The sequence below is a fragment of the Entelurus aequoreus genome, linkage group LG17 (genome assembly GCF_033978785.1).
Source record: "Entelurus aequoreus isolate RoL-2023_Sb linkage group LG17, RoL_Eaeq_v1.1, whole genome shotgun sequence".
NCBI lineage: Eukaryota > Metazoa > Chordata > Actinopteri > Syngnathiformes > Syngnathidae > Entelurus > Entelurus aequoreus.
This window is the reverse complement of record NC_084747.1, coordinates 30,566,460-30,589,441: the sequence shown is the minus strand read 5'-3', so window position 1 is coordinate 30,589,441 and position 22,982 is coordinate 30,566,460. Positions and strand designations below refer to the sequence as shown.

General features: G+C 40.1%; 1 protein-coding gene across 1 annotated transcript in view; it reads left to right on the top strand.

Annotated features, from left to right (window-relative positions):
* LOC133631795 (cell surface hyaluronidase-like) overlaps positions 1-22,982 on the top strand; it is a 73,343-nt gene that overhangs the window by 46,355 nt on the left and 4,006 nt on the right. Inside the window, exons 2-13 of the mRNA XM_062023956.1 lie at positions 2,106-2,194; positions 5,069-5,200; positions 5,309-5,344; positions 7,812-7,967; positions 11,351-11,528; positions 13,507-13,722; positions 13,781-13,992; positions 15,694-15,876; positions 15,961-16,180; positions 22,284-22,385; positions 22,464-22,609; positions 22,685-22,791. Of these exons, the coding sequence (XP_061879940.1) occupies positions 2,106-2,194; positions 5,069-5,200; positions 5,309-5,344; positions 7,812-7,967; positions 11,351-11,528; positions 13,507-13,722; positions 13,781-13,992; positions 15,694-15,876; positions 15,961-16,180; positions 22,284-22,385; positions 22,464-22,609; positions 22,685-22,791 (1,777 nt within the window). The remainder of the gene's footprint in view (positions 1-2,105; positions 2,195-5,068; positions 5,201-5,308; positions 5,345-7,811; positions 7,968-11,350; positions 11,529-13,506; positions 13,723-13,780; positions 13,993-15,693; positions 15,877-15,960; positions 16,181-22,283; positions 22,386-22,463; positions 22,610-22,684; positions 22,792-22,982) is intronic.

The following is a 22,982-nucleotide window of genomic DNA, read 5'->3' as shown; positions in this document are numbered from 1 at the left end:
GTTACACTGAGGGTGGCGTATTAACAACTTTAACACTGTATACGCCACACAGTGAATCCACACCAAACAAGAATGGCAAACACATTTCGGAGAACATCCGCACCGTAACACAACATAAACACAACAAAACAATACCCAGAACCTTTGTAGCACTAACTCTTCCAGACGCTACAAAATACACCCCCGCTACCACCACACCACACCCCCTCCCCCCCCCCCCCCCCCCCCCCCCACACACACACACACACACACACACACACACACACACACACACATACCTGTAGCGTCCCGGAAGACTTAGTGCTGCAAAGGTTCGGGTATTTGTTCTGTTGTGTTACGTGCGGATGTTCTCCCGAAATGTGTTTGTCATTCTTGTTTGGTGTGGATTCACAGTGTGGCGTATATTTCTAACAGTGTTAAAGTTGTTTATACGGCCACCCTCAGTGTAACCTGTATCGCTGTTGATCAAGTATGCGTTGCATTCACTTGTGTGTGTGCAGAAGCCGCACATATTATGTGACTGGGCCAGCACTCGTTGGACTGGATGAAAAGGGATGTGACGATTTTCGGGAGGGGCACTGAAATTTGGGAGTCTCCGGGGAGGTTGGCAAGTATGAGAATTAGCGGTGAATGCGGTGTTACCGCGGCACCGCCGCTGTATATAATCAGCGGGCCAGCTCTAGTGTTAATTTGATATCGCTTCAAGGGCCAAGTGAAATTACATGGCGGGCCAATTTTGCCCGCGGGCCAGAGTTTGACACCCATGTATTAGCTGCAGCCGACTATAAGCACAGATATATACAGTACGTTGTGAAATGAGTTATTTACACAGAAAGATTCTGTTAAGGTTATTTACATACCTTAATTGTTTCCAATTAGTGTCTGTAACACGGCAGTAAAACGGCTGATCGAGCAAAACAGAAGTCATCGTGATCCGCTAGCTGCGGAAGCTAGCTCTCCATCACTAAAGACTCTATAACTCCACGTGACGTTTGGTGAATTTACGAAGGAATTTATGAACTGAAACAATACAAAAATGCTGTTTTAAGTTAATAATACTAACACAGACACTCGTGTTAGCATATTACATTACGAAAGTACGTAAAAATATGCATGAAAACACTCCTACAGACATCACACATGGACTGGTTATTAAATAGAAATTGTTTAGTTAAATTGTAAAACTTGGAAACGTTGCTTGGAGTGATGAGTGAAGAATCCATACGAGTAGAACGTTATGGACGGCTCGAAGACTAAACAGCACTCCGGTTGGGAAAAAAAACAAAAAACCCTATTGCTAAATGGCAGACAAAGCAGAATCTGCAGTGAGCGAATTCGTCCAATAGTTGGCGCCATAGCACAAACAATAAAACACCATGTCAGTGTTTTTGCTTCTTTTTTTTAAAATAAAATTATTTTTGATTTTGCTTATAGTCCACAATTTACGGTACTTCGCTCATATTTTTTTATATACTGAATACTGGTATCATATGTGTATATATTGTATCTGCTGATGAAGTTCTGATACCGATAAAAGTCAAAATGCCAAATATATGCGCCGATAATTGTCAATAAGAGCATGTGTCTTATTGAATACATTACACTGCATTATTTGAACTGAAGTGCAAAACTTGTTTTTTTCTTGCTTTGTTGTTGCAAGTCAAGACACACACGCACACACACACACACGCGCACGCACGCACACACACGCACACAAATTGGCTGCAGAACAACCCTCTCTGTTGGGTAATGACAGCAGTCGTCAGGTGAACTGTACGTTCTTTGTCCACTCTTCTTTGACCGCAGCAACCTCTGCCACAGAGTCAGGAAGGAGCCCAACTATACTCTGCCTAAACCGCAGCGTTGACACACAGCGTCTTTTCTTCCGCCCGACACAGACTCACACACACATTCAGATACATTTAAACCATACCAAGCTAATTAGGTTATAAAGTATGTGTGTATTTATACCACAGAAGACCTCGGTGAGCTCCTAAAACTACTTAGTCAATTAGCCGTAATTATTCCAATAATACTGCAGGTGTGCATGGAGCTCGGGCTTGGATGCTTCTATAAATAACTGCAATTCTATCTTCACCACGCAGGCCGGATTGTTCATTGATAAAGGGGTGAAGACCACCAATGCAAGTGCCGCAGACCCCCGGGAGTACCTGTGTCTGGACAACAACGCCAGGTGTGTATGTGGGATTTTCATTTCTGAAGTTAAATGCAATATACTATTAGTGTGATGGATATACTGTATAAAATAATTGGATATTAAGAGTACGTGAAAGTTTGACTTGTTTACATCCGTGATTACTTTTTTAAAGTTTTGTAATCAGTCAGAAATATCAAGCACCTAAAATGCGCCAAACATGGATAAATGTGGAGAGTGTTTTTCATTTTTACCATCATGCACTCAAATAGATTTAAATGGGTGTAATTTTGATTTTTTTTTACGGTGTTTGGACGTTTTTCATAATATCCGCAATGTTTAGTGAGCAGGTTGTGTTATGTGTGACCATGTCTGTTGACCTTTATGTTGGTTTTTTTTTTTTTGCACCATGACTAGGGAAGGTTGTTTGGATTGTGTCATATAAGTAAATGCTATCTTACTATTTTTAAGTATTTTCACGGGTCATTAATCTGATTCACTCACAAGATGATTGATTCAGAAACGGCCCGGTATTTAATGCTTTGTCGAACTCATGACGTCCCGCGGGCCAAATTGAAGATGCTGGCGGGCCGTAGTTTGGACACCCCTGCTTTAGATGTTGTACAGTGAAACCTCCATTCACAAACTTAATTAGTCTTTGGCATTTCTCCATAAGAGACAATATAAACATGAAATAAGGGTTGCATGTACATGTGATTTTTTTTATTTTAAATACATTTGCAAAATAAAAAAAAAATGGACGACTTTACTTTCGGTCCAAGACATTAAAACAGGAAGCACATTTTCAACCCGCAACACCTGCAGTGAGTGAACAATAACACACCTTTTCAGTGTCTCTGCTTGTGTTTAATGGGAACTACTGAACACAAACCATTATGGCCGTCAGCAAAGGTAAATCCGTCAATTTGCCGCACCGTTTTATAAGCCACAGGGTACAAAGTGTAGGAAAAAAGTAGCGGTTTACAGTACGGAATTTAAATAGGAGAAGACTATGCCTTTTAAAATTGCTGAATCTTCACATTTTACGGTGTTTAGGTTATTTTTACACCCTTAATATGGTGGAATTGTGTTTGGCTTAAAGGCCACATGATGCAACATGTTGATTAGTAAACTAGTACAGCCTATTTTTAAATATTTTTTTTATAAAAGTAAGTTTTGTTTTGATGCCTCTCATTTATTGTGTATGCGCGACATTTATTATAGCCCCTCTGCCCCAATTCACTATTTTATTGCCCTTGGTAGATATAGGTGGATATATGGATGGTTGCTTTACTGCAGTGTTGCATTTCAGTGTAAGCACTGACAGGTTTGTGTTGACAGAAATAACAAGCCTTCACACATACAGTGTCCTCTCTGCTTCCCTCTTACCCAAACTCGGCCCTCGGCCTCACGGAAAAAAATCCTAGGCTTCCACTGGGACTGTTGGCCAGGTTTGTGTGTCGGTTCGCATCGGGGTGGAATTGGAAATGTTCAAATGTGTGCTCAGTATTAACGTTACATGAAGAAGAGGGCCTAGTTTGTGACACCAGGAAGCGGATTGAGAAGTATAAGAGCATTCCATATTTGTGACAATCAATCACGGTGACAAACAAAACCTGAAAATTAAACAGGATGGAAAACAAGGGACCTTCTTTCCTTGTTTTGGCCAAAATAACAAGCGATTTCATAATCGTGGTTTATTCAGACACTCATGAATCTCTTCCCTCACCAATGAAAATGTTTGCCCTCTTGCCACCCGCAGGGCACAGCAATCTTCATGGCTCACACATATTATCTTCTATAAACTCCATACAGAAGCACTATCTGCAAACTTTTTGATTTAGGAACCTTTAGATCGAGCCAAATATGCCTCCTTGTGCGAACCATGTCTCTGTGTACGAACGTCACTCACACTCTCACACACAGCCCCTCTCCCCCGATCCCTCACTTCTCTCCCTCTGTCTGCTTCTTTCTCTTCAGCTCCTTCTTTTTTCCCAATAATAATGCACACGGATTTTACTTTTTTAATTGTTTATCATTGTAGCAATATGGTTGTTAAAGTTCAGGATTTTTGTCATTTCTGAAGTGTGTGTGTGCATATAGAGGACAGTTTAGCTTGTCATTGTTGTTATTTTGTCTTGTTAATAAAGAGGCAGTTGATTCATCACCTCCTTGTTATGTTTGTTTGATATACAGTACTGTATAGCAATTAATATTGTATTCAAAGTGTACAAACCTTCACTAAAATATGGACTTTTGTCCAGGCTAGAACACAAATTTACATTGTTTCTGTTGCACTATACAAACTTTTTAATTCAAGATCCTTGTTTAAAAAACAGTAAAGTTCATAAATTGAGGTTCCACACTAATAGGTGCTCATGTTTAGATTGCTCATTCAAGCGGCGCCACATAAATAGATTCTAATGTTGTGGGTCTACCAATTCAAATAATTAACAACACATCTTTGAAGCATTAAATAACCTTTTTCCCGAAGATTTATTGTATGTCATGTAATGCGGCGATTTACTGCAAACCCAGCTGCGTGTGTGAAAGAAAGATAAAAGGCAAAAAAAGGGATGTGATGTCAGTGATTGGAGCCACTCTTTTATTTAAATTTATTTTTTAATTGTTCCTTTTTTAATACTTCTTTATGTTTAATGTTTAATTGTTAAATTTTTTTTCATTTGAGGCCCTTTTTTTAAAATGTATTTTTTAATTTATTATTTTTTTAAATATTTTTTTATTGACTTATTTTGATTTTTAAATTTGTATTTTTTTTCTTTTGAGAAACTTTTTTTTTAATTCATAAATGTATTTATTTTGTATATTTTTGCGTTTTCTTTATTACATTTAAAAAACTTTTTTTTTTTTATTGTAGGCACTTTAACATGAGTCAATGTTTTTACTTCTCAGATTCCGACCTCACCAGAATGCAGATCCAAGTCAACCTCGAGTGGCGGCGGTGATTGACACGCTCATCTCCTTCAAGAACAACGACATGGGCGCGTGGATACGAGGTGGTGACATCATCATACAGAACTCTGGGTGAGACCACTCACAGAAACATTTGCTTAGATTATTTCTCCTTCGTTAAACATGTGTGAAATACTACAAAAATATGTATTTAGTTCAGTCTTTTGTCGTTTTGAACAGGTTTGCGGACAATGGAGTGGGATTATCCTTTGCCAGGTGTGTTTATACCGTACAGTTGTACTCTGTTTTTGCACAATATTAGAGTGTGATATTCTGTGTTTGTCACAATTATTTTCCCTAGAACTGAGAACACACACCGTTTTTATGATTACTGTATTTTCTAGACTATAGAGTGCAAAGGTATATATAAGTGGCACCCACTAAATTTTAGAAAAAAAACATGTTTCCATATATTAGCCGTGCCGCACTATAAGCCACAGATATATACGTTATATAGTTATTTACACTGTAATATTGTATTATGTTTATTTACATACTTTAATTGTTCCCAAATGGTGTCTGTAACACGGCAGTAAACTGGATGATCAAACAAAACGGAAGTCAACGTCATGGACCCACTAGTTGCGGAACTCTCCAATCAGCTAAACAGACTCAATAACCCCACGGTGACTTTTGGTAAATTTACGAAACTGAAACAATACAAACAGAATGCCATTGTAAGTTACTAACACAGACATTCGTAAACGTGTTAGCATATTATATTAATGGTAACGACGCTATAGCTACATGACTTTACGATGGCACGTACAAATATGCATGAAAACACTCCCACAGACATCACACATGTGACAGTTTGGTATGTAAGAATTGTTTCAGTTATATAATTGGTAAATCTTACAAACGTTGCCTGGAGTGATGAACGAATAATCCATACGAGTAGTATGGAAGACCAACGTCACTTGTACTTCCAGCTCAAAGCTCAGTCTAAACAGAAGGGCAATGCAGCACCTGCCGTGAGCGAACTCCACCAAAAGATGTAGTTGTAGCACAAATAACAACACACCTATTCAGTGTCATTTTTAAAAAATGTTATAAAACAATTTGCATTATGGCCGTCAGCGAAGGAAAAAATCCATAAATTAGCCACACCGTTTTGGAAAAAAAGTAGAGGCTTATAGTCCAAAATGTACCTCATCTTATTATTCGACTCTTTTTGTTGTCAATTTCTGCTGAAAAGAAACCTCAGATTGTCATTCTGTCTGTTCTTCATTGGGGGTCGCAGAAGAAAAGTTATTATTTCTTATTAAACGTGAGCAGAAAGACTCAAAATGATCCATCACGTCAAAAAAATGGCACGCTCACTCACATGACAGTTCTTTCATGCGTGTAATAAATATAACTATGGATGTTACCATCAACATGTTTGTGCTACAATCCTAATCCAATTTTTTGGGTCTCTGATCTGATCCAACTACGAGTCGGGATCTGATAATTTGACAATAAATTATAGGAGTGAAAATGTTATTGCAAGTAACCGAAATAACACATTTTTATAAAGCTTATCTTATTAAATAAAACATTTGCTTGTAATACTGTGAATTTGATGATGTATTAAATGTGTGGTATTGAATGCTAAATATAACTTTTTTAACTAAAATATTTATTCTAAAGTCTTTTAGTCGCATGGGATTTGTTACCATTGGCTTCCTGGATATCATAATTGTTTTAATATTGAAAATGATACATTTGAAATGTAATTTGGTTTCTGGAATGCTTTCCATCAGTTCTGATTACAACATCAGGGGATATGGCAATGTGACTCGGGATGGGTTCCAATCCTAACCCTAATAAATATGCATGGTTTGTGAGAATAAAATCAAATTTTATTGTATAAATGAGCTAATTATTATAACTGGCTGTAGTGTATAGTTTATAATGTGTTGGCTAGTCCGTTGAATCTTTGCTGTCTGTTTTTTTTGTTGCACCCTAAAAAGTGTTAATACTGTAAGTATTTTACTTATTACCCATCACCTGTTTGGTTGTAACATGAATCTTAGGTGTAGTTTTCATTAAGAAATTTGAAGGTGTAGAAATCGCCTTGTAAAATCGCTAAAGCTAATCAGTAGCATGTCAATAGCAAAGCCAATGTATATTAGTATCCAGCTAGTGCATTTTTGGAAAAGTGGAGCCTTACTTTACTTGGGGTCAGCAAGGGGGCGTGACGTCATGGCCAACCCAGGTACCGGAACATGGCAGTGTTAGACTCAACGTGAATCGGCTGGATTCGAACTGGATTTGGTACTTATCCCTAAATGGAATTGTGTCTCCCGTTTGAATCTTTCTCGTGAGTACAATCTTCAGCACGCAGTCACTAGGACACAACTGCGGTAAAATCAGTTGGAAAAAGGCAAATATCGGCAAATGATCACATTTCGAAAGTTAGGTCAAAAGAAAGGTAAATTAATTCATGCGATTACTCCTCCCGTGAGCTGATGAATGATAGCCAGCAAGCCCTCCCGATGACGACCGCCACCAAGTTACTCGGCCCACACCCAGTACTTGAGGAAGGTTATATTTGAAAAACAAATGTTAATATTTAATACCATAGGTCATAAAAAAATATCAATAATTATCAATATTGACCAATACCAAACACTTATATCGTGATACAGTTTTCAGCCGTATCGCCCCAACTGTATTTTCTTCCTTGCTCTTGTTGCAGTGATGGCAGCTACCCGAAGGACGAAGGCTCCAGTCAGGAGGCGACCCAGTCTCTTTTCGTGGGTGAAAGCCGAAACCGGGGAACCAACGGAGGGCAGAATAAATACTGGGGCCTAGGAGGAACCGATGGGAAGATGAGGACCCTTCCCAGAAACAGGTGAGAGGGAACATTCTGACAAGGAACTCAGTGCACAATGCGAAGACTAGAAAAAAACCTGTTTCAAAAAGGTGCCAGGACATAAGAGTGAGGCCGCCGCAGCTTGGCCTGTACTGTGTGTGGTTCTGGAAGGAAGTTTTGGGCTGATTTACTGCCAGAGTAATGAGCTCGTTGGGTTAGAAGAGGCAGGAACATGCTCCTGGTTTCCTAAAACGACATGACTCATGGCTGCCTTTTGATGACTTCATTGCAAAGGAGGGTTTTTTTTTTTTTTTTCCTTGTTCAGAATGTCTAATTGAGTTGATGTCGCTTTTTCCGCTGTGTGGTAAGAAGGAAACCACAGATGGAAGAAAGGGGAACTTGTAATAATAAAAAAAAGCTATATTAATTTTGCTGTTATTTTCACTTGAATACAAATTTACAAGATGGGAATTTTTTATATTGAATAGTTTTTTTTATATATTATATTGTTTTAAGTGTAAAAGTAAATATATTAATGTAATATAAATTACATCAACAAAAATATAACAATTCTGGAATTGCTATTATTGAAAAAGGTGTATGGCCATCAGAGTTGGGACTAACGCGTTACAAAGTAACGCATTACGCATTACGGGGGCGGCATGGCGTAGTGGGTTGAGCGGCCTTGCCAGAAACCTGAGGGTTGCAGGTTCGCTCCCCGCCTCTTACCATCCAAAAATCGCTGCCGTTGTGTCCTTGGGCAGGACACTTCACCCTTGCCCCCGGTGCCGCTCACACCGGAGAATGAATGATGAATGAATGAGTTGTAAAAATGAATGATGGGTTCTCACTTCTCTGTGAAGCGCTTTGAGTGTCTAGAAAAGCGCTATATAAATCTAATCCATTATTATTATTATTATTATTACTGTAACGCCGTTATTTTCGGCGGTAACTGTAGTCTAACGCGTTATTTTTTATATTCAGTAACTCAGTTACCGTTACTACATGATGCGTTACTGCGTTATTTTACGTTATTTTTCATGTGGTATCGGCTAGAAACAGAAGATCTGAGTGTGTTTTATGGGAGAGTCGTCCTTCTGAATCTTCTTGTGTCACAAGGAAGAGAAGAGGCACGCTCTGTGTGTGTCTGGGTGTGGGAAGGGGGGAGGTGAGGGGGGGGGGGCGTGTCTGTGTTTACTAACAAGACATCATGGCGGAGCCGCAGTCGAGTTTCTCAACATGGAGATATTCTCACTACTTTTCTTTTGTCGAGCACAAAGAAAAGAAAATTTTTGTTAAATGTAAGTTGTGTCTTGGATCAAAGATCCTATCTACTTCCCAAAACAGCAGTTCAAATCTGCTGAAACAGCTACAAAAGCAACATGCTTCGACGAAGCTAGTAAAGAGAGACACAGACTCCGATGCCACTTCACCTCCACCACCACCTAAAGATTTTAACGGAGGCACTGCTAGCCTGGACAACGTTGATAAAGCCATTGCAGCGTATGTGGTAGAAGACATGCAGGCTATTTCTACAGTGGAGTCACCCACTTTCAGGCAGCTAATTAGCATGATACCGGTGTCAAACAGCAAATGGCACGGAAAACATTTTCACATACCTGAACAGTGAGGACATAAAAATGGAAAGCGAGCTAAAGAAAACACTCCAAACTCTGCCTCTGCTCATCATTCAGCACTGAAGGTACACACTCTGTCAATTCTCTTTATATACTCTTTCATTCTAGACTTCTTGAGTGTTTGATTATCACATCACTCTAAATGAATAGACTATAAAGTTCACAAACATAAAGAGGGATCCTAGTGGGTCAGGCCAATCTTTCCTTATCTCTAAACTAAAACTGGGGAAATGCGTAGAGTGTTCTGGGCTTCAGTACAGTGTTGATCTCCTGAAGACATGATTTTATTTCAGAATTCCTTGAGAGAGAAAAATTCCTGGTTAGGCTTTGTGTATGTCATGTGTGCCTTCCTTGGGTGAAGCCAGGTTTACAGCTATGTTGTGACATGTTGTTATTATGCGGTTTGTTAATTATGTATGTTATGTTGCAGCTATTTAAAATAGTTTTGTCAATTTGTTCTGGCCTGAAATAAATTGGCCCTCTGAAACATATCTTTGTCTTTGTGTGTTGTATGTAGACCACATTGCTTAGCAGAGTTCAGTGATGCAAATGCATGTCAAGTTGATCAACACATTGTATTATTCTCCAGTGCAATAACAGTACTGAAATGAAGGCTAAAAGGGCATTAACGGGAGCTTTAAAGAAAAAAAGAAGTAACTAAATAGTTACTTTTCACAGTTACACATTACTTTTTGGTGTAAGTAACTGAGTTAGTAACTGAGTTACTTTTGAAATAAAGTAACTAGTAACTGTAACTAATTACTGGTTTTCAGTAACTAACCCAACACTGATGGTCACTGCATAAATACCGTATTTTCCAGCCTGTAAAGCACATCAGTATATAAGCCACACTTACTCAATTTATATATATATATATACTTTATATATATTTTATAAATGTTTATTTACTTACCTTAATTGTTTACAAACGTTGTTACCATGAATTGATTTACGTGGACCCCGACTTAAACAAGTTGAAGAACTTATTCGGGTGTTAACATTTAGTGGTCAATTGTAAGGAATATGTACTGTACTGTGCAATCTACTAATAAAAGTTTCAATCAATCAATAAAATCAGTCTGTAACACGGCAGTAAAACGGCTGATCAAACAAAATAAAATTCATCGTCATGGACCCACTAGCTGCGGAAGCTAGCTCTCCAATCAGCTAAACAGACTCAATAACTCCACGGTGACGTTTTGGTGAATTTCCTGAGGAATTTGTGAAAAAAATGCCACTTTAAGCTAATAATACTGACACGGACACTTGTATACGTGTTAGCATATTAGCTAATGCTAACAAAACTAGCTTGATTACATTACGATAGTACATATAAATATGCATGTAAACATTCCTACAGACATCACACATGGGACGGTTTAGTAAGTAAGAATTGTTTTAGTTTTATTGTAAAACTTAAAAACGTTGCTTGGGGAGATGAATGAAGAATCCATACCAGTAAAAAAGCTATGGACGATTAGAAGACCAAACTTCCGGCAGGAATTCACATTTCCCCGGCAGCACCTGCAGTGAATGAACTAGTCCAAAAGATGGCGCCACACACAATAACATTCAATTTCAGTGTATATGCATGCGTTTAATGAAAACTATTTGCATTATGGCCGTCAGCAAAGAAAAGTCCATAAATTAACCGTACCGTTTTATAAGCCACAGGGTTCAAAGCGTCGGAAAAAAGTGGCTGCTTATAGTCTGGAATTTACAATAAATCATTTTGTTTAAAAAATAATAATAATTCTATGTTGTTGTCCCTCTCCTTCACTTCAGGACGTTCCCAATCCGAGGCTTTCAGATTTACGACGGCCCGGTGCGGCTCACACGGAGCACCTTCCGTGCTTTCATCCCTACACCAGAACGGTACACCAGCGCCGTGGGTTTTAGCCTGAAGAACACCTGGCAGCTCACGCCCCGGAACAACATGTCCCACCTCCACTTCCACCCAAGCGTAAGCAACGTAGTCATCCTGTACTCCCATTGAAATCAATTTCATTGGCGCTTGGCCCCCAAAACAGCACAATTTCAACATGTAACATGCCTTTTAAATAGAAAATGACACTTTTAGACAACTAATACTGCATTAAAAACAATACAATGTAGTACAATAACTTAGAGAGTGGACTTCTATAGCGTCTCCTTAGAGCTGCTTCTCTGTCAAACACACCATCAGCAGCTTTTCCATATTTTCATGGATTAATGTCCGCCGTTTAGATATTATTTTTGCATCCTCCTGCTTCAATATGGACCTGTGTCCATACTGAATAAAACAAACAAAAAACACTACAACCAAAAAAATATAATCGATGGATATATCTGAAGTTGATCTACAGATTTCAGTGCTGAAAGTAGAAAAAAAAAGTATACATTTTTAAAAGTGGGGCCCTTTTGGATCCCTGATAATTTTAGTGGGATTTTTTGGGATAAATGTAATTTCTTAAAAAATAATAATGAATACTCATTGTTGGTATGAATTATTGACCTACGTAAGGCTGCAAATATTTCACATCAAATATTCAACTTTGAAAAATGTTTTGTGGGGAAATATTTTTCATTTTGTTTTTGCCATAAAAAACTAAACTTTCTTTGACAAAAAGTGCATAAAACAAATGAAAAAACATAATAAAAAAAAACAACAACTTATAATTGACAGATATATCTGCAGTTGATGTGGAGATTTAAGCGCTAAAAGTAAAAACATTTTGGGATTTACATTTTTTTTTTTTAACATTGATGAGTGGGGCCCTTTAGGATCCCTGATAATATTAGTGGAATTTCTGTCCTTGCTCAATAAAATCAATGTTATTAGTTATTGACCTATTTTAGGCTCCAATTACTTCACATCAAATATCCCACTTTGACATTTTATTGGAGAAAATATTGCATATTTTGTTTTTGATATTAAAAATCTGTTTTTTGGGGGCACAACACATTCAAAAATGTTTTTACTGAATATAGACAGATCTGAACCATAGATTTAAGCATTGAATATTAATAAGAAATAATAGTTACATATTACTTTTAGCTAACATTTTTATGACTTAGACCAGGGGTCAGCAACCCAAAATGTTGAAAGAGCCATATTGGACCAAAAATACAAAAAACAAATCTGTCTGGAGCCGCAAAAAATTAAAAGCCATATTACATACAGATAGTGTGTCATGAGATATAAATTGAATTAAGAGGACTTAAAGGAAACTAAATTAGCTCAAATATACCTACAAATGAGGCATAATGATGCAATATGTACATATAACTAGCCTAAATAGCATGTTAGCATCGATTAGCTTGCAGTCATGCAGTGACCAAATATGCCTGATTAGCACTCCACACAAGTCAATAACATCAACAAAACTCACCTTTGTGCCTTCACGCACAACATTAAAAGTTTGGTGAACAAAATGAGACAGAAAAAGAAGTGGCATAAAACACGTCCTAGAAAGTCGGAGAAAGTTATACATGTAAACAAACTACGGTGAGTTCAAGGACCGCCAAAATTAGTAGGACAAAACGGCGCTCGGCAAATACTCGAATCAGTGAAGCATGTTTAACATAAACAGTGTGATTTCTAACAATTAGGGAGGTTTGTGTCATGTTTGTCCTCCTACAGAAACCATATTAAAACCAAAAATATTTTTTTCCCCGTCATCTTTTTCCATTTTTCATATATTTTTGAAAAAGCTCCAGAGAGCCACTAGGGCGGCGCTAATGAGCCGCATGCGGCTCTAGAGCTGCGGGTTGCCGACCCCCGACTTAGACCCTTGACAAACTTAAGGGGGAGCCTTATAGGTTAAAAAATTATCTGTATATCATATTGGTTTTGAAAATGAAAAATAATAATGGCCGCCGCATGCTTACATTTTTAGTGTGCGGCCCTCTGTGGGAAAAGTAAGTACTTAAAAAGGACATTTATCTATTGGTACACTCAGGTGGATCTCCGAGCATTCTTCGGTCGCCCGGGTCAGTGGTTTGAAGAGAACGACCTGGACGGGGACAAGAACTCAGTCTTTCATGATGTGGACGGCTCGGTGACCGGCTACAGCGACACCTATGTCGGCAGGAAAGACAATTACCTGATCCAACATCCCGGCTGTGTCAACATGTCGCCCTGGAACGCTGTGATTTGTAGCGGCCGCTATTCTCAGGTACTGTCGTGTCTCATGTCCAATATACAAACACACACACGCACGCACTCTTCTGCAGGTGTACGTCCAGACCCAAGGAGCTTCCGGTCTCGCGCTGTCCATCAATAGAGACGAGTACCCCGCAGCGCCCCTGGTTCTGAGGGGCATTAACAGCCAGGGGGCGCTGTCGCAGCAGTATCAGCCCGTCCTGATGATGAGCAAGAGCTACACGCTGCACTGGAGCGGAACTGCCCCTCGGGAGGTCGTCCTCTCCCTCATCAACTTTGACAAGTGAGACATGAAAACAATCACCTTTTATCTTTACAATTTGAAATATGAATATTTAGTTTCGTTCATTGTGTGTTTTATGTATATATATTGTACACTATGAGGACAAAACACATTTTAATCACATTTGTCTCCTCCTGGGCCGGATCTTATTTCTTTACATCAGATGTCTTCAACAGGAAGTCCATCAAATGTTTCATTGATGGGATTTTTTTTTGGTTATATTTTTATTTCCCCCCCACAAAAATTAGTTTTTTATTATACAACTATAATGTTGTTTATTAATGGCAGTGACATGGCCGCACCCTCACTGTACCTTGCAGCTTTGCAATAGAAATACATTTACAATATTAGAGCGCTCGTTGCTAACTAGTGATTAACGCTCTAGTTGCCCCCTAGCAATTAGCGGTCCTAGTTGCCAGATGGCGATTAGCGACAGGAGCTGCCACTTAGCAAATGGAGCGCTTGTTGCTCCCTATAAACTAATGGCCCTAGCTGCCAGGTGGCTATTAAAGCGCCAGCTAGCAATTAGCAGCACTAGCTGCCACCTAGCAATTGGAGCGCTAGTTTGTACCTAGCAATTAGTGGCCCTAGCTACCAGGTGGCTATTAGGGCACTGGTTGCCAGCTAGCATTTAGCAGCTCTAGCTGCCATCAAGCAATTGGAGCGCTAGTTTGCAACTAGCAATTAGTGGCCCAAGCTGCCAGGTGGCTATTGGGGCGCTAGTTGCCAGCTAGTGATTAACGCTCTGGGTGCCAGATAGTGATTAGCTGCCATTTAGCGAATGGAGTTGCTCCCAAGCAATTAATGGCTCGAGCTGCCAGGTGGCTATTGGAGCACTCGGGTTGCCACCTAGTGATTAGCAGCCCTAGTTGCCAGGTAGCGATTAGCAGTACTAGCTGCCACCTAGCGATTAGCAACACTAGATGCCACCTAGCAATTGGTGGACGTACCTGCCAGGTGGCTATTAAAGCGCCAGTTGCCAGCTATTGATTAGTGCTCCAGTTGCCAGTTAGCAATCAGCAGCACTAGCTGCCATTTAGCGAATGGATCACTTGTTGCTCCCTCGCAATTAATGGCCCTATCTTCCAGGTGGCTATTAGAGCGCTTGTTGCCAGGTCGTGATTAACGCTGCAGTTGCCACCTAGTGATTAGCGGCCCTAGTTGCCAGGTAGCGATTATCAGCACAAGCTGCCACCTAGCGATTAAAGACACTAGTTGCCACATAGCAATTAGTGGCCGTAGCTGCCAGGTGGCTATTAAAGTGGCAGTGGCCAGCTTAGAATCAGCAGCACTAGCTGCCACCTAGCAATTGGAGCGCTGGTTTGTAGCTAGCAATTAGTGGCCCTAGCTACCAGGTGGCTATTAGGGCGCTAGTTGCCAGCTAGTCATTAGCACTCCAGTTGCCATTTAGCGTTTTGCGACCTAGCTGCCAGCTTTTTGGCCGTCAGCGAAGAAAAATACATAAATTGTATTTATTTTTTACACACATGATATGACACCCTACACATGATGTAGGGGGTCCCCGCTTCCGCTCTGCTTTATTTGATCAAGCAATGTGCATAAAGGCATGTTTTAAGAGTTAACACCTTCAAAATATACCAGATTTTTTGCACCCTGCAGATGTAATGGCAGCCGTCCCAAAACTTTTGTCCCTACAGTTCGCATCCAGCGCCAGTGGCTAAAAGCTCTCTTTCCTTGCAGGGACGACTGGGTGCTGATTGGACTGTGCTACCCAGCAGGCACTGCCTTTCAGGTCATGGCCGACATCAACGACAGGCAGAGCAACACTTTCGATGACATCACCGACTACGGGCCCGTCTTCTCTCTCGCCGAGCTGGAGTCGAAACCGTTGGAGAGGAAGTACTTCTTTGACCAAAACGTCGGGTGAGAACGCCTAACCACTTTTTCCCCCCCTCCAACTAATACGTAAATAAATACACACTTCTTTTTCGTCTCATTTCCCCGCAGTTTGCTGTGGCTCTACCTTCGGGCCCGCCATGGTCGTGATGGCCACAGCTACTGCTCCTTCAAAGGCTGTGAGAGAGTAAAAATCACAGCTACGACGTCCTCCCAGCAGACCTGCAACTGCACCGGCAAGGCCTATCCCAAATATGCCAAAAGCCCCTCAGCTGCGGTGCCCATGCCGGCTGAAAACACGCAACCCTGCAAGGACTGCGGAGCCAAGCAGGTTTGCTTTGTCACATCATTGTTACATTGCATTTTACAGATGTATTTTTACAATTACAACAGAACTACATTAGCATATACAATATAAATAATTATAGTGAAGTAAATAGTCACTAGAATCCGTGCAATTCCGGTAGTCAAACTGAAATGCTAACGTTAGCATGCCGACACTTGTAATGCAACATGTACCAAGTGCAAACTTAGCTAGACAAGCGAGCATGCTAACAGTTAGCATGGGTCACGTATCAAGTTTAATGACTGTAAGGCAGGTGTGTCCAAACTACAACCCGCCAGGCTATTTAATTTGACCCGCAAGACGGCTGTTCAATAAGGAATTAATTGGGCTTGTTGTGGTCATATATATATATACATATACATGCAATTAACCAGCGGTCTGATAGCTGAAGATATGACGCCATCTAGTGGCCATTAAGGGTAACTAAAGTCAGTGAGCATTATACTTTCATGTAAGTAAAGCGCAGCATTAACTATATGTTACAATCCAAACAACCTTCTCTAGTCATGATGCAGAAAAATGCATGCAGAACAAAAATTCGACAAACATGGTCACACATAACACAATCTGCTCACAGAACTTATTATTAAAAAAGTCCTATTGCCATGAAAAAAATCTAAATTACACTCATTTAAATCCATTAAAATATGTAAAACACTCTCTCCATACGTATCCATGTTTGGCGCATTTTAGCTGCTTGATATTTCTGGTTGATTACAAAACTTTAAAAAGGCCGTCACGCAACTCAACAAGGGAGGAGTTTAACTTTTACATACTCTCAATAACCAATTCTAAAATGTTTAAATTATATATCTATTATATTATTATAATATGTACACATATATGTGTAGGCTTTATCTTATATATATATATATATCTATATATATATATATAGATATATATCTATATATATATATATATATATATATATATATAGATATATATATATATATATAGATATATATCTATATATATATATATATATATATATTCCCACCTTCTACCTTCCTAGTCACCTCCTTTGTGTCCTTGGGCAAGACACTTCACCCTTTGCCTCTGATGGCTGCTGGTTAGCGCCTTGCATGGCAGCTCCCGCCATCAGTGTGTGAATGTGTGTGTGAATGGGTAAATGTGGAAATACTGTCAAAGCGCTTTGAGTACCTTGAAGGTAGAAAAGCGCTATACAAGTACAACCCATTTATCATTTATTTATATATATATATATATATATATATATATATATATATATATATATATATATATATATATATATATATATATATATACACACATATACAGTCGTGGTCAAAACTTTACATACACTTGTAAAAGACATAATGTCATGGCTGCCTTGAGTTTCAAATAATTTCTACAACTCTTATTTTATTGTGATAGAGTGATTGGAGCACATACTTGTTTGTCTCAAAAAACATTCATGAAGTTTGGTTCTTTTATGAATTTATTATGGGTCTACTGAAGATGTGACCAAATCTGCTGGGTCAAAAGTATACATACAGCAATGTTAATATTTGGTTACATGTCCCTTGGCAAGTTTCACTGCAATAAGGCGCTTTTGGTAGCCATCCACTAGCTTCTTGCAAGCTTCTGCTTTAATTTTTGACCACTCCTCTTGACAAAATTGGTGCAGTTCAGCTAAATTTGTTGGTTTTCTGACATGGACTTGTTTCTTCAACATTAGCCTCTCAGTCCATGGCGATGCAAAACACGCTTGACTGTGGACACTGACACCTGTTTTCCAGCAGCTTCCAATTCATTGTAGACCTGCTTTTTGGTGGTTCTCCGTTGACTCTTGATCATCCTGACCAATTTTCTCTCAGCTGCAGGTGATAGCTTGCGTTTTCTTCCTGATCGTGGCAGTGACAAAACTGTGCCATGCACTTTATACTTACGAACAATTGTCTGCACAGTTGCTTTTGGGACCTTAAACTGCTTTGAAATGGCTCCAAGTGACTTTCCTGACTTGTTCAAGTCAATGCTGAGTTCCTTTGACTTTCCCATTGTCGCGTTTGTAACCGAGTCTAATGACTGCATCACATGAGCCCTATTTAAATGGGCTCAGAGAAGTCAACAGGTGTCGCCAATCATAATTACTGACATGAATTTAAGAGGCCATGCCATGAAGCTAATTTGATTTGATTGTAACTTTTCTACATCACCAAAATGTATGTTGCTGTATGTATACTTTTGACCCAGCAGATTTGGTCACATTTTCAGTAGACCCATAATAAATTCATAGAAGAACCAAACTTCATGAATTTTTTTGTGACCAACAAGTATGTGCTCCAATCACTCTATCACAAAAAAATAAGAGTTGTAGAAATAATTGGAAACTCAAGGCACCCATGACATTATGTCCTTCAAAAGTGTATGTAAACTTTTGACCACGACTGTATGTATATACGGTTCCGATGCGATAAAAACTGTAGGAAAAGAAGGGTGTCAACCTTTTACGGGATAGCTGAATCAGAATAACATATACTGAAATTTTGCAAATGTAACAAAAATTACAGGTACATAAGTATTCACAGCCTTTGCTCAATACTTTGTTGTTGCAGCTGTAGCCCCCTACAGGGCCAGCAAAAATATCTGTTTCTTAAGTGAAAAAATAATGACTAAAGTGATGAAGCTGTATTTTCATTTGCACTTTAATTTTATTGACAGTTTAGTTAACACATGTAATTAACATTAATATAGCTTATTTATTTAATGTAAATGTATTTTTCATCATTCATTTGAGTCCCTTCTTATGCAGTATTGTCACGGTTGGTAAAACTGGTGGACCCAAATGCAGAAAAGACAAACAGGATTAAAGTTCAAGGGTTATTATTAATAACACCAGAGGGAAAGGAGGGAGCTCGTAGTCTTTGGCTTTGCAGTCCAGGAGAGCACACTGAGGCTAGCAGGCTGAGGCTAGCAGGCCGAGGCTAGCAGGCCGAGGCTAGCAGGTTGAGGCTAGCAGGTTGAGGCTAGCAGGCTGAGGCTGGCAGGCTGAGGCTGGCGGGCTGAGGCTAGCAGGCTGAGGCTAGCAGGTTGAGGCAGGCACACACGGCAGGTAGGGAACTGAAGGCAGAGGAAAAAAACAGGGGTAGAATGAGGAGCCAAAAAATACAAAAATGGCAGATTCGCAAGATTATCAAAAGTGCTAGACTTCTAGAACAAACGGGCGAGAAGCGTTACCACATGTAAAAGGTGAAACGATCTGGCGATCGCGCCGAGAGAAGTCCAAACATTTGAAGGCTGCAGGTGATGAGTTGATGGCAGGCAGGTGAGTGATTAGAGTGCTGGGATCAGCTGTGCCAGGCTGAGAGCTGGAGCCAAGCCAACACCCAAAACACGCCCACTCTCCCAAAGACACACACAGAGACAAACAGACAGAGACTGTGACAAGCATAATTGATTAGATAAGGTTTGTGTGCTAAATAAATAATCATCTTTGCGATTAACACATGGATTCATGTCATGTGACAAGCTTGTAAACTGCAAGTAGGTTAGTCAAGGTCCATGGTGCTGAAGAGGGGGAAGGTGGTCAACAAATTCCGATTCTCAATCTCAGGAACGGTCATTCCATCCATCACGGAGCAACCAGTCAAGAGCTTAGGAAAGCTCTTTGACTCCAGCCTGAAGGACTCTGCTGCTATCCAGAAGTCTGCTGAAGAGCTTGGAGGGTGGCTCACCAAAGTAGACAAGTCTGGCCTACCTGGTAGATTCAAAGCCTGGATCTACCAGCACTCCATCCTTCCCAGAGTCCTGTGGCCTCTCCTTGTATATGCAGTCTCAGTAACAACAGTGGAATCCTTTTGAAAGGAAGATCAGCAGCTTTCTGCGGAAATGGCTGGGTCTCCCCCGCAGCCTCAACAGTGCTGCTCTGTACGGGACAAGCAACATCCTGCAGCTACCCTTCAGTGGGCTCACTGAAGAATTCAAGGTGGCACGCACAAGAGAAGCCCTACAGTACAGAGACTCCACGGACTGCAAGGTGTCATCAGCCGGGATTGAAGTGAGGACAGGAATGAAGTGGAAGGCAGTGGAGGTGGCTGAGTCATGCCTTAGGCAAAAGGCACTGGTTGGGACCATAGCAACAGGGAGGACTTTCTATGACCCAATAGAAGTTGGCTACCGTGGCTTTGCAGGACGCTCCCTCTGCAAGGTGCTTGGCCGATTGGGAGTCACAGGGGCGGCCAAAAGGAGGGCCATTCAATCCGCAAGTGAAGCGGCAGAGAAAGCCACGAGGTGGTTGTGGCTGAAAATGGCAGATCCGTGGGTTGCTACTGGGACACAAGCAGGGACTTGATCACCCCGGCTGGGTCGCCTGGACGAGGGTGTCTGATGTTGCGAGACCCGAAACACCTGATGAATCCAGGATACATCACTGATGATTGTGTCCCAGTGCATCCAGGAGATGTATCTTTCAAGATATAATAACTGAATATGATTGAAATCAAAAGTAAGATTAATAATTCAGTGTTAATATTTGAGTGGGCCCCGGGCCCCTCTGTAGTGTAAAAGTTCGGCCCCCAAGGTCAAAAAACTTCTGTTATAAAGTAATTTTTCTCGTTTGTAAGTAAACATTGAAGAGTAATGACGCCATTTCACTTTTTACAGTGTGTAGTTTAGTCTGGTCATGTGACTGCCAGGATCCGTTTGATTGGTGAAATGGTGTCATGTGATCAAATAGCTCTAACAAGCCAAATGTATACATATTTTTAATGCACTATAAAAACAGGAAACAGATTTTTCGATAGAAAAAAATAGCAAATTAGAATTTTGCGGGGAAAAAACAGTGATACAGTTTCTCCATGTACAGTAATGCACTATGAAAAAATGGCCTTAGATTTTACAGTAAAAAAAACTGGCATTAACATAATACAACAGTGGTACTGTTGTTCAATTTACAGTAATTTAGTGTTAAAAACAATGCAAATTTTACAGTAAAATTTTGGTGTCTGACCTGCCAGTTTTTTCTACCATAAAATCTATAGATATTTTTTTCACAAGCTAACTAGTTGCGTTTGAATTTGAGACCCCTGCTCTAAGGTAAAGTTGTAACTTTTTGACGCTAAATGGAATATGATAATCTTGGTCGCCAGGCTTCGCCCACGTCCTACAATGAAAACCTAAACGCTTCGAAATTGATCATCCTCCATACGTCTAATCTGTGTGAGAACTGGTTAGAGAATAATACTTTTTAAAAAAATTGAGAAAATTAAAATGATCTTTTTTAAATGTTTTGAGGTTAAAGGTGTACATAAAAGATGCAGAGTTGTATGCTAACTGAATTAGTCACACAACTGTGACAATCTCTACTACCTTCTGATTAATTAATGCTGGTATGAGGCTATATTCCTCCCTTGTGCTGTATGGTAAATATCGCTGTTTGGCCTGCGGACCATTGGCACATTTTCACTTTGGCCCTTGGAGGCAGAACGTCTGGGCACCCATGCTGTAAAAAAAAAAATTGGAGCGATCGGAATGAAACTCAATAAAACAAAGTGAAAGTCGCGTTTGGTCATCACAAACATACTCAAGGAAAAGCAGGGTTTCCCCTAATGTCATTGAATGTGACGTGCCGCCACAGCATTTTAATTACCGCCACACCTTGAAAATTAGGGCTTTTTTTTACTTGAAAACAAATTAAAGTAATATAATATATTGCAGCTCCCAGAAATCACACAAAGTCCGACACTGTCTTTAACTTACTTTTATTACCAATCTTATGATAACAAACGGCACAATTCCAACAGGTTTTACCTCCCATGCAAACACATTCGCCTCGTGAGTCCACACTTCACACCGACACACAACAACACTTCCTCATTCTCCGCCAATCACCTTTAAGGCACATACAACATTAACATTAGCTAGTCATTACAGTATGAAATGATATATATAGCCTATTATTTGTGCACTATTGACAAGGGATGCACGGAAAACTTGACCACCAGAAAAAAGACTTTGATCATCGAAAACCGTGCTACTGAAACCGGATGTAAACAAAACGCACGCCATTGTCTGGAGCGTTGTCAGCATGTCTGTGATGTGGACCTGATTTGCTGCTTCCTTTCCTCAGCGTGTGTTCACGAGTGAGCCGTGGACGTCCTACCTCCAAACACGAGTCAAGTCTCTCAGCGTGAGGGAGCAGCAAAAAGGCGACGCCGAGTCCTTTATTGCTGTGAGTGGAACACGCAAACAATGCACGTCACGCCTTGGCCTGTTGGCAGCCATGTTATTTGTGTCTGCCACCGCACAGGCTAATGAGGAAGTGATGGCCTTCAATCAGCCTGGCTATCTCGTGGTCTCTGTGGACGCCTGCTCGGGAAAAGTCACCACGAAGGTCCAATTCTCCAAGATGGACACCAAAATGAAGCATCACCTCGAAAATGGCATACCGACCAAGTGAGTGGGGGGGGATTGACTTGCAAGTTTAATAGAAGGGTTCAATGCTGACTTGTTTCTCCTGCGGGTGTGAAGGTCCATAGTGCTGGTGGCCACACATGGTCAGCCTGAAGGCCTGGCTGATGTGGCTCCATGTCTTGTCTCTTTGGGGCTGGCCAAGGCTGCTGATCTTCACAATAAAGGTTGGTGGCGCTCTCACTGCAAATGTAATACTGAAAATATATAATTTGACTACAAACCCCGTTTCCATATGAGTTGGGAAATTGTGTTAGATGTAAATATAAACGGAATACAATGATTTGCAAATCATTTTCAACCGCTATTCAATTGAATGCGCTACAAAGACAAGATATTTGATGTTCAAACTTTTAAA